Source organism: Toxotes jaculatrix, chromosome 16 (genome assembly GCF_017976425.1).
Source record: "Toxotes jaculatrix isolate fToxJac2 chromosome 16, fToxJac2.pri, whole genome shotgun sequence".
NCBI lineage: Eukaryota > Metazoa > Chordata > Actinopteri > Toxotidae > Toxotes > Toxotes jaculatrix.
Genome location: NC_054409.1, coordinates 20,206,266 through 20,221,562, shown reverse-complemented (window position 1 = coordinate 20,221,562; position 15,297 = coordinate 20,206,266). Strand labels below are relative to the sequence as shown.

The following is a 15,297-nucleotide window of genomic DNA, read 5'->3' as shown; positions in this document are numbered from 1 at the left end:
TGCAGATGTCATTTACTGCATCCTCTCTGTATGGAGTTGCTCTTCTGCAATTAATGGATCCTGTTTGAAATTCAGTGAAGTGAAATTTAAATAGAAATTGTGTAGCACTGTGGCACTGAGCTAGGCTAGTGCTTCATATGGTTTATTGACGTCAAAGGTTTCCTCATAACTGAAAGATGACGAGATTTTTTTTCTCAGTTCATGGATTTCTTGTTTCTGTTTTGCTTCCATTCCGTGAGATGTAGAGATGTGGCTTGACGGTTATGGGGCCTCAGAAAGTTTGCGACTTTTTGCACTGTAGCACAAAAGCAGAAGAGCCCGTTCTGCATTAATCCATCACGGCTGTTTCGGTTTATGATGAAGTTATTTTTAACACATTTTCTGAAAATGTTTCACACACATCAAATGAGGAATAAGGACAACTTTTGTACATTCTGTTTGTTTGGTTTACTTTCTGATGTAGTTTAATCGTCTTTTCCATGCAACGCAGCTGCCAATCCATCAATCCAAACGCAACAAAATTCCAGACTCCCTAAAATCTCTGACTACATTCACGCTTTAGGAACACTTTGGTTTGTTTGTTGTTCTCTCTTCCTTTCTTACTCTTTCTGCTGTCTCTCTCAATTTCTTTCATCTTTGGTTTCCCTTTGGATTCTGGGAACAGAGCACAGTTGAGTGCTGACGCTGGCCAAAGGAGACCCTCTCAGAAGGAGAAGTATGTTAGCCTATAGGATCATCTGTCTCCATTATAACATCCCACCCTAGACCCCGCCCCCCCAACCCCCTCCTCCATAAAGCTTCTGGATTGGATGAAAGTGTTTTTGACTTGCATGGTTGCATTATCCCAACGTTTGTGCCATCCTCGGTATCCTTTGAAGAACTCATCATCCAATCGGAAGACCGTCCCGTGCATGAGAGTGTGTGACTGACCCATGCAGTGTCTTTCCACTGGCCCCCATATCATGGTGCCTTATGTCCTGCTCTTTGCTGAATTTTGACCTGGTATTAACTCCCTGAGAGAATGTAGGTTTGACAAGCAGGACAGCTTCATGTCATAGCTGAGAGAGGCTAACATGAAACACCCTCACTTTCATCTCACTGTTCTCCAGGAGCAATGATAAATGTGCGTGTTCATGTATTCATACATGGATTTGTGTGTGCATACATGTCTGAGAAAGTGTGTTTTGTGTGCTTGCCCAGTTGTCTGTATTGAATTTGCCACAGGGACAATGAGGTCCAACATTCTTGTTATTTAATTCTGCTGTGTCTGTTTGTCAATAGTCCTCCGCCAGCTCTTCCCCCTAAGAAGCGACAGTCAGCCCCTTCGCCTACGCGGGTGGCAGTGGTTGCCCCTATGAGCCGTGGCTCCAGCCTGCCCTGCAGCGTCCACAGACAGGTGATATTAGACCTTATGGTCCATTACAGCTTACTTTCATGTTCAGTGTAAGACCATATTATCACAACATACAGGAAATAAATTAACCTTTAAGAATTTCTCTGTCTGTGCAGCAGCAGGACTACGAGCAGGAGTTCCTTCAGAGGCGTTTCTCTGGGGGGAGCCAGTCATACGGGGGCGACTCTCCACGTCTGTCTCCTTGCAGCAGCATGGGGAAGCTGAGCAAGTCTGATGAACAGCTCTCCTCCATGGAGCAGGACAGTGGTCAGTGTTCTCGTAACACCAGCTGTGAGACACTGGGTAAGACTACAAATACAAACCTTCAACAGCAACACGCACGCTTGCAATGAAGACACTGAGACATCTACATGATGAGAGCTAAACAAATCGGGGTAACATCTAAGTGTTCATTGTGTGTGTATGATGACAGAAATGTAATTTTTACCTTGTCTTCACCTTTTCAGACAACACAGAGAGTTACGACCCAGATTATGACTTCCTCCACCAAGACCTGTCAGCTGGGGAAAACCTGCCCCCTATACCAGTGGTAGGATGCCTGAGCCCCCTGCCTGAGTCTCACAGCGAGTCCTCTTCCCCAGTCCCCGGACAGCATCCCTCACATCCCCGCTTTAGCGCTCCTCCACCGCAGCAGCCACCAGAGTACTGGACCCCGCAGCCCAATCAAACCAATCCCTTACAGTCTTCCCGCATCAGCGCACCACCCGCCCTGCCCCAGAAGAAGCGGCGCAGCACCCAGACATCGCCCTTTCCTGACGGAGGGTCCAGGGTGCTGTATGAGCGCTACCCTTCACAGTATGACAACTTGTCAGAAGACGACCCTACACCGCCATTCCCCCTTTTCACACCCATCTCACCCATGCCCCAGACTAATGGAGGGGTGTTCGTCGCCCAGTACATCGCCAGCGAGAATGCAGATGTCCCCGCCAGTCCACCGCCACTCCCAGAAAAGAAAAGCAGACACAGTAAGTGAGGGGAAAAGAGGGGATGGGAACATAATGAGAAGGCAGGGAAGAAGAAAGATCATTAAATGAGATGCCAGGATGGAGGGCACAGGAACAAGGGAAGGTACAAAGACTCTAGTGAAGGGAAGAATAAAGGAAGGGATGAGGCGGGTTTAGTAAACGACAGCGGGACATTAGCTACACTTCATCATCAGTTCATTGAAGCATAGCTTATGTCAAGGAAATATTCTACTTTGAATAGAGTCAGGAAGTGAATACCAGGATGTGCTACAATGGGTCTGACGCCAAGGGCACAGAGGGCAACATGTGGTCATTTCCTGACACGCCTGCTACATCACTTCCTCTCAAGCTACTGAATTATGTCATTCCTTACCGTCAGCCCTTCCTGCTAGCTGAAACACTTTGTGTGACTATATGCATGTATCATTTCAAGTGGACGACCGTCTCAAAGTCAGTGTAAAGTGACAGTCTATTGGTTTTGCACATCAAAAAAAAAAATGCCGTCCATTCTTGACTTGGTTGAGTTCATAATTCTCAGCAGTATAAACAATAAATATTGTTTAATCTGTCCCGTCTTCCTCCTCCAGTCCTCCAGTACATGCAGTTTGTGGAAGACTACTCTGAGCCGCAGCCCTCCGTGTTCTACCAGATGCCACAGAGCGAGAGCATCTACGAGCAGCGTAACAAGCGCTTCCAGGAGGTCTACGGCTTCAATGACTCCTTCAGCAGCACCGACTCTGTCCACGAGCCGCTACAGCCCCCAGCGTTGCCCCCGAAACAAAGGCAACTGGTAAGAATCCCCACCATGTGTGCTGGTAATGACTTTCTGAAGGACCCAGAGCCAGTTAATTTGATATTGCACCACGTCTCATAAACTAAGGGTTAAAGTAAATAAGTGTCTTTTGCGCTTGGGTGGAAATAAATAACTGGGTTCACTAATTATGACTGTGTGAGCAAAGCTGTAATTTAAATTGCTGAAATTTTTCAGCTCATCTTTTGATTTAAATCAGAGCTCTGAGGCAGCGGAGCCTTCATGGAATACAATGGTAATTTATGAGATTACACCTAAACTAACGTGACAAAGAATGTCGTGAGGACATGAGAACAAAATAAACAGCCCTCTGCAGTCGAGCCTGGTGCTCCTCCAAATGTCTTCATGCTCCATGCAGGCTGGGAAGGAAAAAATGAGAAAGAATGCAGATTGCATTCTGTGGCTGAAGTACATTCCTGTGGTAATCCTCATCAATTTTCTCTCGAGCCTCCTCGTATCTTGTTATCTCTCTCACCTATTCAGCCCCTCCTCCTTACTCTCTATCTCCCTTCCTCACCATTTTTTTTTAAACCAAAGCAGACATCCGTGCGTACACAGAGGTGTTTGGTCGTTAGTGGGAGATAGGACTACCCTTTATCAGGCCCACATCAGACCCAGTCCCCTTATCTTAATCCGGGTCGGCGTCTAGGTTAATTGAGACAACTGTCTAACAATGAGTCAGTGGATAGAGAGAGGAAGAGAGACGATAGGATAGATCATAGCAGGAGAGGAGAAGATAAACCTTTAGAGAAATTAAAACCTTTAAAGGCGTTAATAACTAATTTTCTAAATCAGCTTCTTATTATGAGCAATGGGGTCCTACATGCACACACTATTTAATGCTAATGTCCTGTTATACATGGGAAATACTTCCTCCGCTGGGAAAATGTGAACTCAGACAAGCTGTGCAAGTCTCCTACGGCTTTCCAAGTAAACATGATTTTATATTAATCGTCTCAAATGCCAAATTTAATTTCCCTGTAAAGATCACCACTATAGAGCTATAAAACATGCAGATCATTGCATGTTAAGCACATGGTCCATATTTTGCCAAGTTGTCATATATGAGGCATGAAGTTTTCCCTTACCAACGCCTGCCATTTATGTATGACGGTCACAAACTGATCTGTGGTCTGAAGGCAGTACATGTGTGGACAGTAAAGGCGTGACACTGTTCTCCAAGGTTTAGCTAGATGTACAGTATCATGGTTCAGGAAAGAAAATAGACTTTGTGGCTTGGTGGCAGTTTGCACAGGCCACCTCAGAGAGTCTTTCTCATTTCTTTTTGTCCATTGTGCTCTTTCTGTCACCACTGTGTATTTGGAGCCCTGTGCCCGGCTCTTATTTTTATCATTCTTTTGTCTGACCGTACAGTCAAACTGCGCTCATCTCTGCTCCGGCCGCAATGCCTAATCTGGCCTCATGTTTTGGACTTGATGAGCTCGTGGCCCAGTGGAATAAGCCTGTTTGCATCCTCCATAAACCTATGTTCCAGGCTTACGCGCTTTGGCGACTTTACATGGCTTTGCAAAAAAAAAAAAGAAAAGTAATTTCAGCAGCTGTGTGGATAAGGAAGTGGGTGAAAAAAAAAAAAACTGTGAATCATATTGGCCCTGTTTAGTACATGTTGTTGTAGATGGCCTGGTTTCTGTAAAGCCCTTAAAGCTCAGGACATTAAAGAAGGTTTATTGGACTGTCACAGTTGACATGAATATGTGTGCATGTGACCACTACAAGTCAAATAACCCTGTAGTAATTAGGGCTTTCTAGGAATAGCTCTAACTTAAACATAACAGTAGACTCATATTCCATAACACCTCAACAGCGTTGGTCATTCACTACCTTCTCTGTTGTATTTATATCTGCGGCCAATGAGCTGATGCTTCTCAGCTGAACTACCAGAACCCTCCTCAGCTTTCACCACTTTGACCTCACCACTCTGCTGCTGGACTTTGATTAAATCTGCTTTAATTCAGTCTTGCTTACTAGTATAATCAACTGTCCCTTTTTTTCTTCTTTTTTTTTCCTCTCTTAACACCCTGTTTTCCCTTTTTGCCTTCCCTTAACCTCCATTACTCTCACTTCCTCTCTTTTCTATCTTTTCCTACCTTTTCTTTCTTTCTTTCTTCCTCTTTGTTTCCTTCTCAGGCCTCCCACTCTTCCTCCCCCTCTTCTTCCTCCTCCTCTTCTCTCTCCTGCCACCTCCAGCCGTCTGTAGCGGCCATGGAGGAGGCGGGCTCTGGGCTGGGCCTCAGCATGTCCGTCTCTAACTCCTACCTGATTGGCCAAGCGTCCTTGACCACACCCACGGTGAGTCCCCCCACCACCCCCCATCCCTCCCATTCTCCACTCTGGCGTGGGTGCTGTGTGGTCCTGGACTGGTCCAGGGGAAGCTTGACCTGTGTGTTCTCCATATGTGATACAGTCTGTTCATCTATCTACCCCTGCATCCTTTTGAGGTTTCTGATTGGTCCATCCCTCAAGGGTCAGTGGTTTGGTTGCTGTGTGGTCCTTAATTTTGCTCATCCACCCATCCGTGTGTGCATTTGTTTTCACAGTGTGAATTTGTTGTTTTTCTCTGGGTGTTTTTTTTTTTTTAAAGATATGGTGTGATTCATGTGTGCTTTGTGAATTCATGAGTGTGTGCAGTTATTTGTTGTGGTCTTGTGTAGCCTCCGGCTAGCCGAGTGTGTGTGTTTGTGTGTTCCTCCACATGACAGGTAATTATTTGACCCTCTTTTCAGTTTGCCTCAGAGATGCAGTCAGTGAGTTGTGTGTCTCGAGTAGCTCATCCAAATATCACACGAGACTGTCAGGCCTCAGGTTAGGGCTTATAAAAAACAAAATAACCCTTTGTTGGTCTAACTGGAACGTCTCAACCATCAACATGTTCTTGTTAATGAATTAGCTTGTGGTTAATCAGTGCATATATTCCAGGGCCTGAGCCTGACCCCAAAGCAGACCTGGCTATGTGTTACAGTGGTTTGGGCAGTATTTTTTTTTTTTTTTGGGGGGGGGGGGGGTTGACCCATGATGACCCCATGGTGTGCGAGGCATGCTAAGACGTGTGGATCTCCCTCAGGATATCTCCCCTGGAATGCAGCACCAGATGGACCTGATGGAAAACACATTCCTCCTGTTTGTGGTCTTCTTCCTTCCTTTCTTTTCTCGTCCTCATCTTCTTCACCCTCCTCACACGCACCCCTTATACTTTCTCGTATCTGTCTAGTCTCCCCTTCACCATCATGCTGCAACCCCCCCCCCTCTCCTCCAGACACACTTCCACACCTCCCAGTTGTCTGCTTTTGTGGAATGTTTGCATTCCTCAACTCCTTGGCATGATGTTTTTTGGGGGATGTCATGGGGGAGGTAAGCCATGCCAGGAAAGCTGCTTTGCATATGTTGAGTGGAAAGCAAAGGAAATATTGAATAGCAGAAAAGATTTCCTAATTTGATCAGTATTTTTAGGACTCGTGTTAAGAAAAAAGGAGAATGAGTGGCCTTAATTGCCTTCTGATCCTGCGTGTCTGTGTGTGAACATGTGCATGCATTTGTATGTATGTGTGTGTGTCAGCGCAAGTGTGTTTGTGTGCAGTGTTTATCAGTAATCTGTGTATGCACCGTTTTATGCCGGAATGCTGAAAGAGGCCTGGTATGCACAGCGTGTTAAAACAGGTTACCCCTACCTCCCTGCTGGCAGGCATCTCCTCAGCTGGCCACACACACACCACACACACACACACAGACACACACACACACACACACACACACACACACACACACACGCACACACATTGTCAAGACATCTCTTGTCTAAACACATTTACATACTCAGAGTTGATGTTAGCTTATCCAGGTTTCTCTGTTAAACATCTCTGTCTTCTCATCTTCCACATTATCTCACTGGAGATGTTTCTTTTGCCACTGGTTCCAGTTTTGCATTCTTGGGTGTATGTGAGTGTGCACTGCATTTCATGTTCAGGCACATCACTCCCATAGTCCAGGTTTAATGGAGGTGTTGGAGAATGAGGTGAACACTTTTTTCCCCTCTCTGCCTCCTATTGTTCAGATTCTTTTTCTGTCTGCTCTGTCTTCACCTCTCTAATCCTTTAGTCCTGTCTTTTTATTTTATTTTTTTATTTTTTTTCTTTCCTGCTTTCGTTCTTTCCACCAATCACAGAGCTTGGACCAGGTTGCCTTGACCAATGCCACCATTCTGGATGGCAGCGGGGGCGGGCCCAACGGTTCCCTGGCTGGCTCAGTGGGCTCTGTGGCTGTCTGTCTTCCTTCTGAGTCTTCTCTCACTGACTCTCTCCACACCTCAGCGGTGAGCTTACAAAGGGTTGATGGTGAAAGCACAAGCAGGATACTTATATGAACCATCTCTCTAAGACAGATTATGTGTTACCCCTTCTTCCCTTGGCAGATTGGTGTTAGATGGCAGCAGTTTGGTTTTCAGTATTGTTGCTCAGATGATAATATAATGACTCATTCACTTAGTGGCATCTTGTTGTTATTATCACTGCCCACAAACTGTCTGCTGTCTGATTATCGGTCTTAAAAGAATCCCAGTAGAGCATGTTGCACTGCATGTTCTCTTGCCAGTAAATACTATTACCTTTGCAAATGGTGCACTCCAGTGCCACCTGGTGGTCATGATGACTCTGAGCTGGAAAACACACCGCTCACTGTACAATGCCAGACCTCGGCTACATATTCACACTTGACGTCTGTCCCACCCTTAGAAAACACTCTGTGCCCCTCTCCGCTGCCTTATGCCTCGGTTTGTGTCCCTCCTCTTTTCCTGTAGAGCGAGAGCGCGAATGACGAGGGCGGGGAGGGGGAGTACGTCAACTTGTACTCATCCAGCCAGGCCAATGGGGAGCTGCCTCTCTCCCTCAGAGTAAGTAGCTGTCCGCCAAAGGTGAAAGGTCAGTTCCATTTGCACATCCCGTCACTTCAGGAAATGAATCAAGGCCTGTTTGACTGGCAGACATCTCTCTCTCACCAGTCTTCTGTTGCGCTGAGCAGCTCTTACTGATTCATGTCTTGAAGTGACGGCGCTGAAATGGAATGTGAACGCAGCCAAACCTGACTGAGCATGACTTCAGGTTCATGGGTTTGCCTGTGAGGGACTCATGTGCTGTGGTTGGTGTCTGTGGAAAAGATGTCCATCTGTATGTTGTTCTGACTGCCTGGCTGGTGATTGCTGTCTCTCTGGCTGCGCTTCAACTGTAACTAGCATTTAACCTTGTTCCGATCTAACACCTGACATGTCGCCGCTCCAAAAGGGATTCTCAATGGTTCACCGGTTTTCAATTTTCCAATAACAATCCCCATAACAGCTTATGTGCACCTGTGCATGTGTGACAGCGTGTGTGTGTGTGGTTGTGTTTGTTTATTCCTTTGGGTCGTGTGCATCTGGGGTGTATTTTGGGGTGTATATGTGGAAGCTGTAAGCGAGAATGAGAGCTGAAGAGACGTATGGATGTGTGGTTGTTTTTGTAGTTTTCCAGTTGGTGGTTTCAGTGCGAGTGACTTCTACCCTTTGGTGTCATCTGTTGGTTTTTTTTCCTCTCTCATACTGAGGAAAAGCTGCATTTTACCCATCAGCCCTTTACACCTTATTTACGTCAGCTCTAATAGAGATAACATAACCTGAGACGTTAGCATCCATCCTCCTCTCCACCAAACATGTTGCATGAGATCCTGGTGATCAGTACGATCTCATCAATAACCAGGCTCCTGTCACTGCATGGAACCATTCACCAGTGATGGTCCATGGATCCTGCTGTGCAAATTTTGATTATTGTTTTTCCGTCCATTGATTAGGAAACAATTGCAGCTGATGATGTACTTCAAGACCCCACCCCTCAGATGCCATCCACCAATAGCAAAGAGGCTTTGGACAAGGAAAGGTAAGGGTCGTAATCCTGTAAGTGATGTATGCTGTGTCCCATACTACATAGTCTGCATACAGTATGTATTATATACTAAGCTTTTCATCTCAGTCACTTAGTTTTTGCAGTTAATAAAAAATAAACTAAGCTTCAGCTTTAGAATTCCACTGCCAAATAAACTTTACAAAAAGAATCAAAAATGTCTCCAAAACTTTTATGGCATTTCTTTCTGAGGTCTCCCTTAGAGCTATTTCACCACCATTTATAATCATTTTTTTTCTCAGCTGCGAGGACCTTCTCCATTCTCTATTTTAGTATGTGCCCGGGCTGTTTTTAGTAAGATTTTGGCATTGTTTTCATGCTGGCGCGTGGTGCGAACCACACCGGTGACCTGGTGTTTTCCTGCAGCACACTGAGGTTATTTCCTCAGCACCAAAGAGGGTGTGACAAGGCAAATTCACTGCCGTGCTGAAATCTTGGTTCCATAGTATTTTGGTCACTTTATTGCACACATCATCAGTCACGATGATGACTGATGATGTGTGCTTGCAAGCCACAATTACGCACACAGTATGGATTTGGGACACAGCTATAGTCATTGGTGCCTCAGACTGTTGAGTGAGTGTTTGTCTGCTGATGATATCTGTGTGTTTGTCTGTCTGTGTTTTAGGAGGCAGAAGTCAACAGAGTCTGCTGGGAGTGATGAGGAAGACGTGGACGAACTCTCCCTCATAGACCACAAGGAGATAATGAACAGGATAACACTAAAACAAGAAGTAAGACAGATGCTACTGCTGATGTTGTGTACTGTTTTTAGACATCTGCTGTGACAGAAATGTGCAGCATCAGCACACAAAGCACATTTTATCCTGTTAGTCCTGCGCAGGCTAAAGGTCACTGTGAGTCACTCAGATGTGAAATCAGATCCTGAGATGCACCACCGATAGCCATTGCTGCCCTCTGGAGTTACGTTTCCGAAACTGCAATTGCAAACTGCCAAACTGCTCTCCTCCTCCTCCTCTTCCTACACCACCTCCTCCTTTGTCCTGTGTGGTGCAGTCTGATAGACAGATGTGTGAAAATGCTGCTCGCCACTTCGCAAGGTTAGGGACAATGTGACAGCAATGATTTATAAAAGGAAATAGGGAGAGATCAGAATTGCACAGAGGAAAAATTCCTGGCCTGTGATGGCATTTAAAGGTGTTACAGAAGACATATTGCAGTGGTGATGCTTTTATCTTAAACAGGTCTGACTTTTTCTTCGTCATCAGAGGAGCTGGTGCAGGACGTTGAGAGTTGGGGAGGGTGGGGGGCAATATAAAAAAAAAACAGCAGAAAGACTGCAACACTCCACATCCAATCTAACCACTCTTTACCTCTCTTGCTTCCAATCTCATTCACTACTCTCCCATCTCTCTATCATTCATTCATTTTCTCCAATTCTCCACACCTTGCTCGCTCTCCTTAATTTTCCCAGAATGACGATGGCCCTGATGTTCGTGCTGGATCAGGAGACATTCTGTTAGTCCACGCTACAGAAACAGACCGCAAAGGTACAGTACAGATAACAGAACACATTAAGAGTCATACTTACCCTACATATTTGTAATACAGTATGTTACTGTGCTTCGGGGTCACTGGCACAGCTTGGTTTTGCTAGCTTGACAGATCTGAAATCATTTTATAGTCAAAGACAGATTTATTTTTATTTGTAAAGTGTGATTCTTTAGTTTGACTGATGTGTTGCTACTTTTCTAATCTCCTGATCTTAAATAGCCCCAGTCCTTCTCTCTGGTTCAGTTATTTGCAGTGTGTCAGTCTGGGTTATGCAGCCTTCACATTTGATGATGTGTTTTCATCTTTAGGTAGTTTATTGGGAAGTCTGGCTGCATGTCAAACTGAAATATGCGGCTTTTTTCTCTGTTTTCTTGACAGATCTTGTTTTGTACTGTGAAGCCTTTCTGACTACATATAGGACTTTTATAACCCCAGAGGACCTCATTAAGAAGCTACACTACAGATATCCTTTTCAAATCACTCAGCGTGTCACTCTGAGCTTAATCGTTGTTTTGTTTGAAGAAGGCTGTTTTTCTTGTCTAGTGATTTTTTTTTTTTATCCCTATTTACCAAGGAAAGACTTGTTTACCTTGTTTGGTCTTATTCAAATCTTTCAGTTAAGCATCATACTGAAACTGTTGGGTGTTTTTGTGATTGTGTGCCTTTCTTAATGGCATCTGGTAAGAACAAGAGTGTCAGTACGTTCTCCCTCCAAGATTTTTCCAGCTCTGATGCAAATGACTGTGCTTTGTAGAGCTGAAATTATTAGCTGAAATCATTAGTTAATTAATGGATTATTTGATGGACAGAAAAACGTTTTGTCAGACAAAACAAGCAGTTTGAAGAATTGCTGTTTCCACGTTTTCTGACATTTTATAGACCAAATAGTTAAAGAGCTGTTTGAGTCGATAATCATCAAATTCACCGATAATGAAATTAGCTGTTGGTTACAGGCCCATTGTTTTTTACTGCAAAGAATCAATGTATAACACTGCACTGACATTGTCATGTAATGATGTATGTTGCATGCAATCATGGTCATAAATCATGGTCACAAAGCATAATTATTGAATTGATTTGTAGAACCACAAACCATCCTAACCGTGGAGGGATGTACTGTATTTAAAGAGAGAAAAACATCTTATCTTAACCCTTAATGAAGCTTGATAAATGTGTGAAACCCTGTAATTTTAAGTTAAGCATTGTTATTGATCCACATATAGTTGTTGTTGTTTTCATTGTCCTTGACCACGAAGCACATATACCAGGTTCTGCCACAGTCCGGACACCTTCAAGAAGCGAGTCAGCAAGAACACGTTCTTCGTGCTGGTTCGTGTGGTGGATGAGCTGTGGTGAGTAGGACTCAGAATTCTTGTCCTTAATCTCTTCAGGAGACCATGTTTCCAAGGAGATGTGGAGTATAGAGGGGGACAATGGTCTCTCAGTGAATTAATGAATAAATGCATGTGTAAGTTTAGAAACAAAGGTATTGCTAGTGCCTTAAATAGGACTGTGTATGCCAACTTTATGACTTTCTTCCCTCAGCTCTGTTTTCTCAATCACAAATTCTAATCATTCAGTCGTGTCCTTCTCCTTATCCTCTGTCCTCCAGCCTGGTGGAGCTGACGGAGGACATCTTGAAACAGCTGATGGACCTGGTGTTCACGCTGGTGTGCAATGGCGAGCTCAGCCTCGCTCGTGTGCTGCGCAAGAACATCCTGGACAAGGTGGAGCAGAAGAAGCTGCTGCGCTACACTAACTCCCTCAAGCCCCTGGCTGCCCGAGGGGTCTCTGCAAGGTACTGTGGGGGTCAAGGGTCAGCTCTTCATGAGACTTGTATGGGGCGTGTTGATGGTACAAGTGCAACGCTGTTGTGTCTGTTTCAGTTCTGTAGCTAAAAGCAATCTGAAGTGTAAAAATGTCATCACCTAATAGTTTGTGTGTCCCAACAGGCCTGGAACTCTTCACGACTTCCGCAGTCATGAGATTGCTGATCAGCTCACTCTTCTTGACGCTGAACTCTTCTATAAAATAGAGGTAGGGCGGAGTCTTTGTGTTCAAGTTAGCTGTTAATGTTGTCAGTATTTGTTTATTGTATTTCAACACTGAGCTCCACGTAGTCGATCCATATTCTAACTCTTCCTGTTTTCCTTCAGATTCCTGAGGTGCTGCTTTGGGCAAAGGAGCAGAATGAGGAGAAGAGTCCGAACCTGACTCAGTTCACAGAGCACTTTAACAACATGAGCTATTGGTAGATTTCAAAACCACAAACTTTATGCCCTCACATCTCGCTGCCTGTCGCTGGTACTTACGGCTTCTCTCTCACACCATCTTGCCGTCATAAATGCTGACACCATGCTGTTTCTCTCTCTCTCTATAGGGTCCGCTCTTTGATAATTCAGCAGGAGAAAGCCCAAGACAGAGAGAAGCTCCTCCTCAAGTTCATCAAGATAATGAAGGTCAGTCAACTTAAATATCCTCATTTCTGTGTGGTTTTGTTGTTGTTTAATGCAATAACATTTATACAAATATCTTATTACAGCACTTAAGAAAGTTGAATAATTTCAACTCCTACCTGGCAATACTGTCGGCCCTGGACTCTGCCCCCATCAGGAGATTGGAGTGGCAGAAACAGACCTCAGAGGTGAGAGGGTTGTGAGGGTCGAGTGAGAGGAGTTACACATCGGCATGTGAAAGTCAGGTGTCATGTCCATTGATGGATGTAGCCTTTGAATTCACACGTGTCCTCTCATTGGTAAAGATCATGATTATCACTTTTCTCTCATATCCCACTTCCTCCTTATTCTCCGTCAGGGATTGGAGGAATATTGCACGTTGATCGACAGCTCCTCCTCCTTCAGAGCATACAGAGCTGCTCTGGCTGAAGTGGAGCCTCCATGTATCCCGTACCTGTAAGCGAACGAATGTTTACATGTGTGTTTGGGCTCATATGTAATTTTTGGCCACATCTTGACTTGACTTGTGCTTCTTCCAGGGGTCTCATCCTACAGGACTTGACCTTCGTCCACCTGGGGAACCCCGACCTCATTGACGGAAAGGTCAATTTCTCCAAACGCTGGCAGCAGTTCAACATCCTGGACAGCATGCGGCGCTTCCAGCAAGTGTAAGTCAACTGGGATGAATTTATGGCGAAAAGACATATTCATGGAAGGCTTTGTAAACATCAGTCACAGGCAATATAATGCATGCTGGCTTTGTTTTTCATTAAATTCTAATATCATAAAACCTTGCTGTCATCTCCACATGGGCTGTTTGTTTTTTCGCGAATGAATTACTGCATTCATCAAACTTCGACCTCTTCTCATCTCAGGCATTATGAGCTGAAGCGCAACGAAGACATCGTCTCTTTCTTCAATGACTTCAGTGACCACCTTGCAGAGGAGGCCCTGTGGGAGCTGTCGCTGAAGATCAAGCCCAGGAACATCGCCAGGCGCAAGACCGACCGCGAGGAGAAGACCTAGGGCCCATGGGCTTCTGAGACTGACCTCCAACTGTGCTTCATGACACTAACTCCACTTTACTACAGACTGAGAGAAAGATGAATGGAAGCTATCCGCTGGAGCGAATGGGAGACTCAATGTGGGGAATGCAGAACAAACTACAGACAACTGAAGCGTGGCCGAGGTTTACAAAGAGCTCTGCTGCTCTGGGAGATTATGATTGAGATTACTGTGGCTCTGGCGTTTAGACAGGGAAAGATTGTGACTATGGTGAGATGGGAGGAAGCCTGGTGCCAAGGAGGAGAGAAGAATCACACAGAGTGGGCAGGGAGACGCTACGGAAATAACCAAAGTCTGCTCCCTGGGCTCTCTGTTTTAGAGTGGAGCTGTTGCGTGCGTGTGAGATTGAGCTGAATGGTCCATTACTCTCCAAGTTGCTCCTTCCTCTTCCTTTATGTATGTGCCATTTGTTGGTCATCTTCTGCGACCCTCTCCCCGACTCACAAGTTCCCCTCAAACAGCAGAACCCTTGAGAGCGACCTGCCGTGAACTGTGAAGTCAGCATGCAGGCTGCAGACCCGAGGGTCTGCTGGGGCGAGGGGGCGGTGAGGGGATTTGAACTTGAAGAGAGGATGACCATTAGAGACTGGAACCTATGAGTTTGTTTTGAAACATTTTGTGTAAGAATCATGTATGGTTATGAAATGTATTATATACAGTGCTCCTTTTGTTCTTAAAAAGGATGTTTATGCTTATGAGAAGAGCTTAGCTTCTCCCAAGTGCCATACATATGTGCACTAAAAAAAGCAAAGCAAAAACACAAAAAGATAAATTACTAAAGATGCTGTGATCTATGTACGTCATACTGAATCATTGTGTGCCATGTTCAAAGCGTAGAGAACCATAAGGCAATCACAATCATGTCCCCTGTCATGTCGGTGTGTGAAAGTGTTCGTGTGTGACTGAAGTCCTCAGCGACTTGTGTGTTTGTCATTCCAAAATGTGCTGTAGTTAAATCATTTCGATTCCTTTTTTTGGGAAAATGGTCAAAAACAACACATCACACTGTGCTCTCAGACTCCAATAAACAAACAAACAGCTCTGTTTCTATACACACTGTGTTGGTCAGAAACTTCGATTTCTTGGTCAAAATTCAAACGAGACTGACACTTTAGACTTTAATAACAGA

General features: G+C 44.8%; 1 protein-coding gene across 9 annotated transcripts in view; it reads left to right on the top strand.

The window, feature by feature from the left end:
• rapgef1b (Rap guanine nucleotide exchange factor (GEF) 1b) overlaps positions 1-15,291 on the top strand; it is a 38,305-nt gene extending 23,014 nt beyond the window's left edge. For 4 of the 9 annotated variants that reach the window (XM_041058495.1, XM_041058494.1, XM_041058493.1 and 1 more), the window contains exons 7-26: positions 1,282-1,396; positions 1,510-1,696; positions 1,861-2,379; positions 2,967-3,169; positions 5,339-5,500; positions 7,371-7,517; positions 8,001-8,093; positions 9,023-9,108; positions 9,761-9,866; positions 10,568-10,643; positions 11,026-11,110; positions 11,907-11,999; positions 12,260-12,445; positions 12,600-12,684; positions 12,804-12,898; positions 13,028-13,106; positions 13,190-13,291; positions 13,462-13,559; positions 13,643-13,771; positions 13,979-15,291. In XM_041058495.1, coding sequence (XP_040914429.1) covers positions 1,282-1,396; positions 1,510-1,696; positions 1,861-2,379; positions 2,967-3,169; positions 5,339-5,500; positions 7,371-7,517; positions 8,001-8,093; positions 9,023-9,108; positions 9,761-9,866; positions 10,568-10,643; positions 11,026-11,110; positions 11,907-11,999; positions 12,260-12,445; positions 12,600-12,684; positions 12,804-12,898; positions 13,028-13,106; positions 13,190-13,291; positions 13,462-13,559; positions 13,643-13,771; positions 13,979-14,129 — 2,797 coding nt within the window. In that variant the 3' untranslated portion in view covers positions 14,130-15,291. The remainder of the gene's footprint in view (positions 1-1,281; positions 1,397-1,509; positions 1,697-1,860; positions 2,380-2,966; positions 3,170-5,338; positions 5,501-7,370; positions 7,518-8,000; positions 8,094-9,022; positions 9,109-9,760; positions 9,867-10,567; positions 10,644-11,025; positions 11,111-11,906; positions 12,000-12,259; positions 12,446-12,599; positions 12,685-12,803; positions 12,899-13,027; positions 13,107-13,189; positions 13,292-13,461; positions 13,560-13,642; positions 13,772-13,978) is intronic. The other 5 variants (XM_041058498.1, XM_041058496.1, XM_041058491.1 and 2 more) reach the window with 4 other exon arrangements.
• Positions 15,292-15,297: the final 6 nt, after the last annotated feature.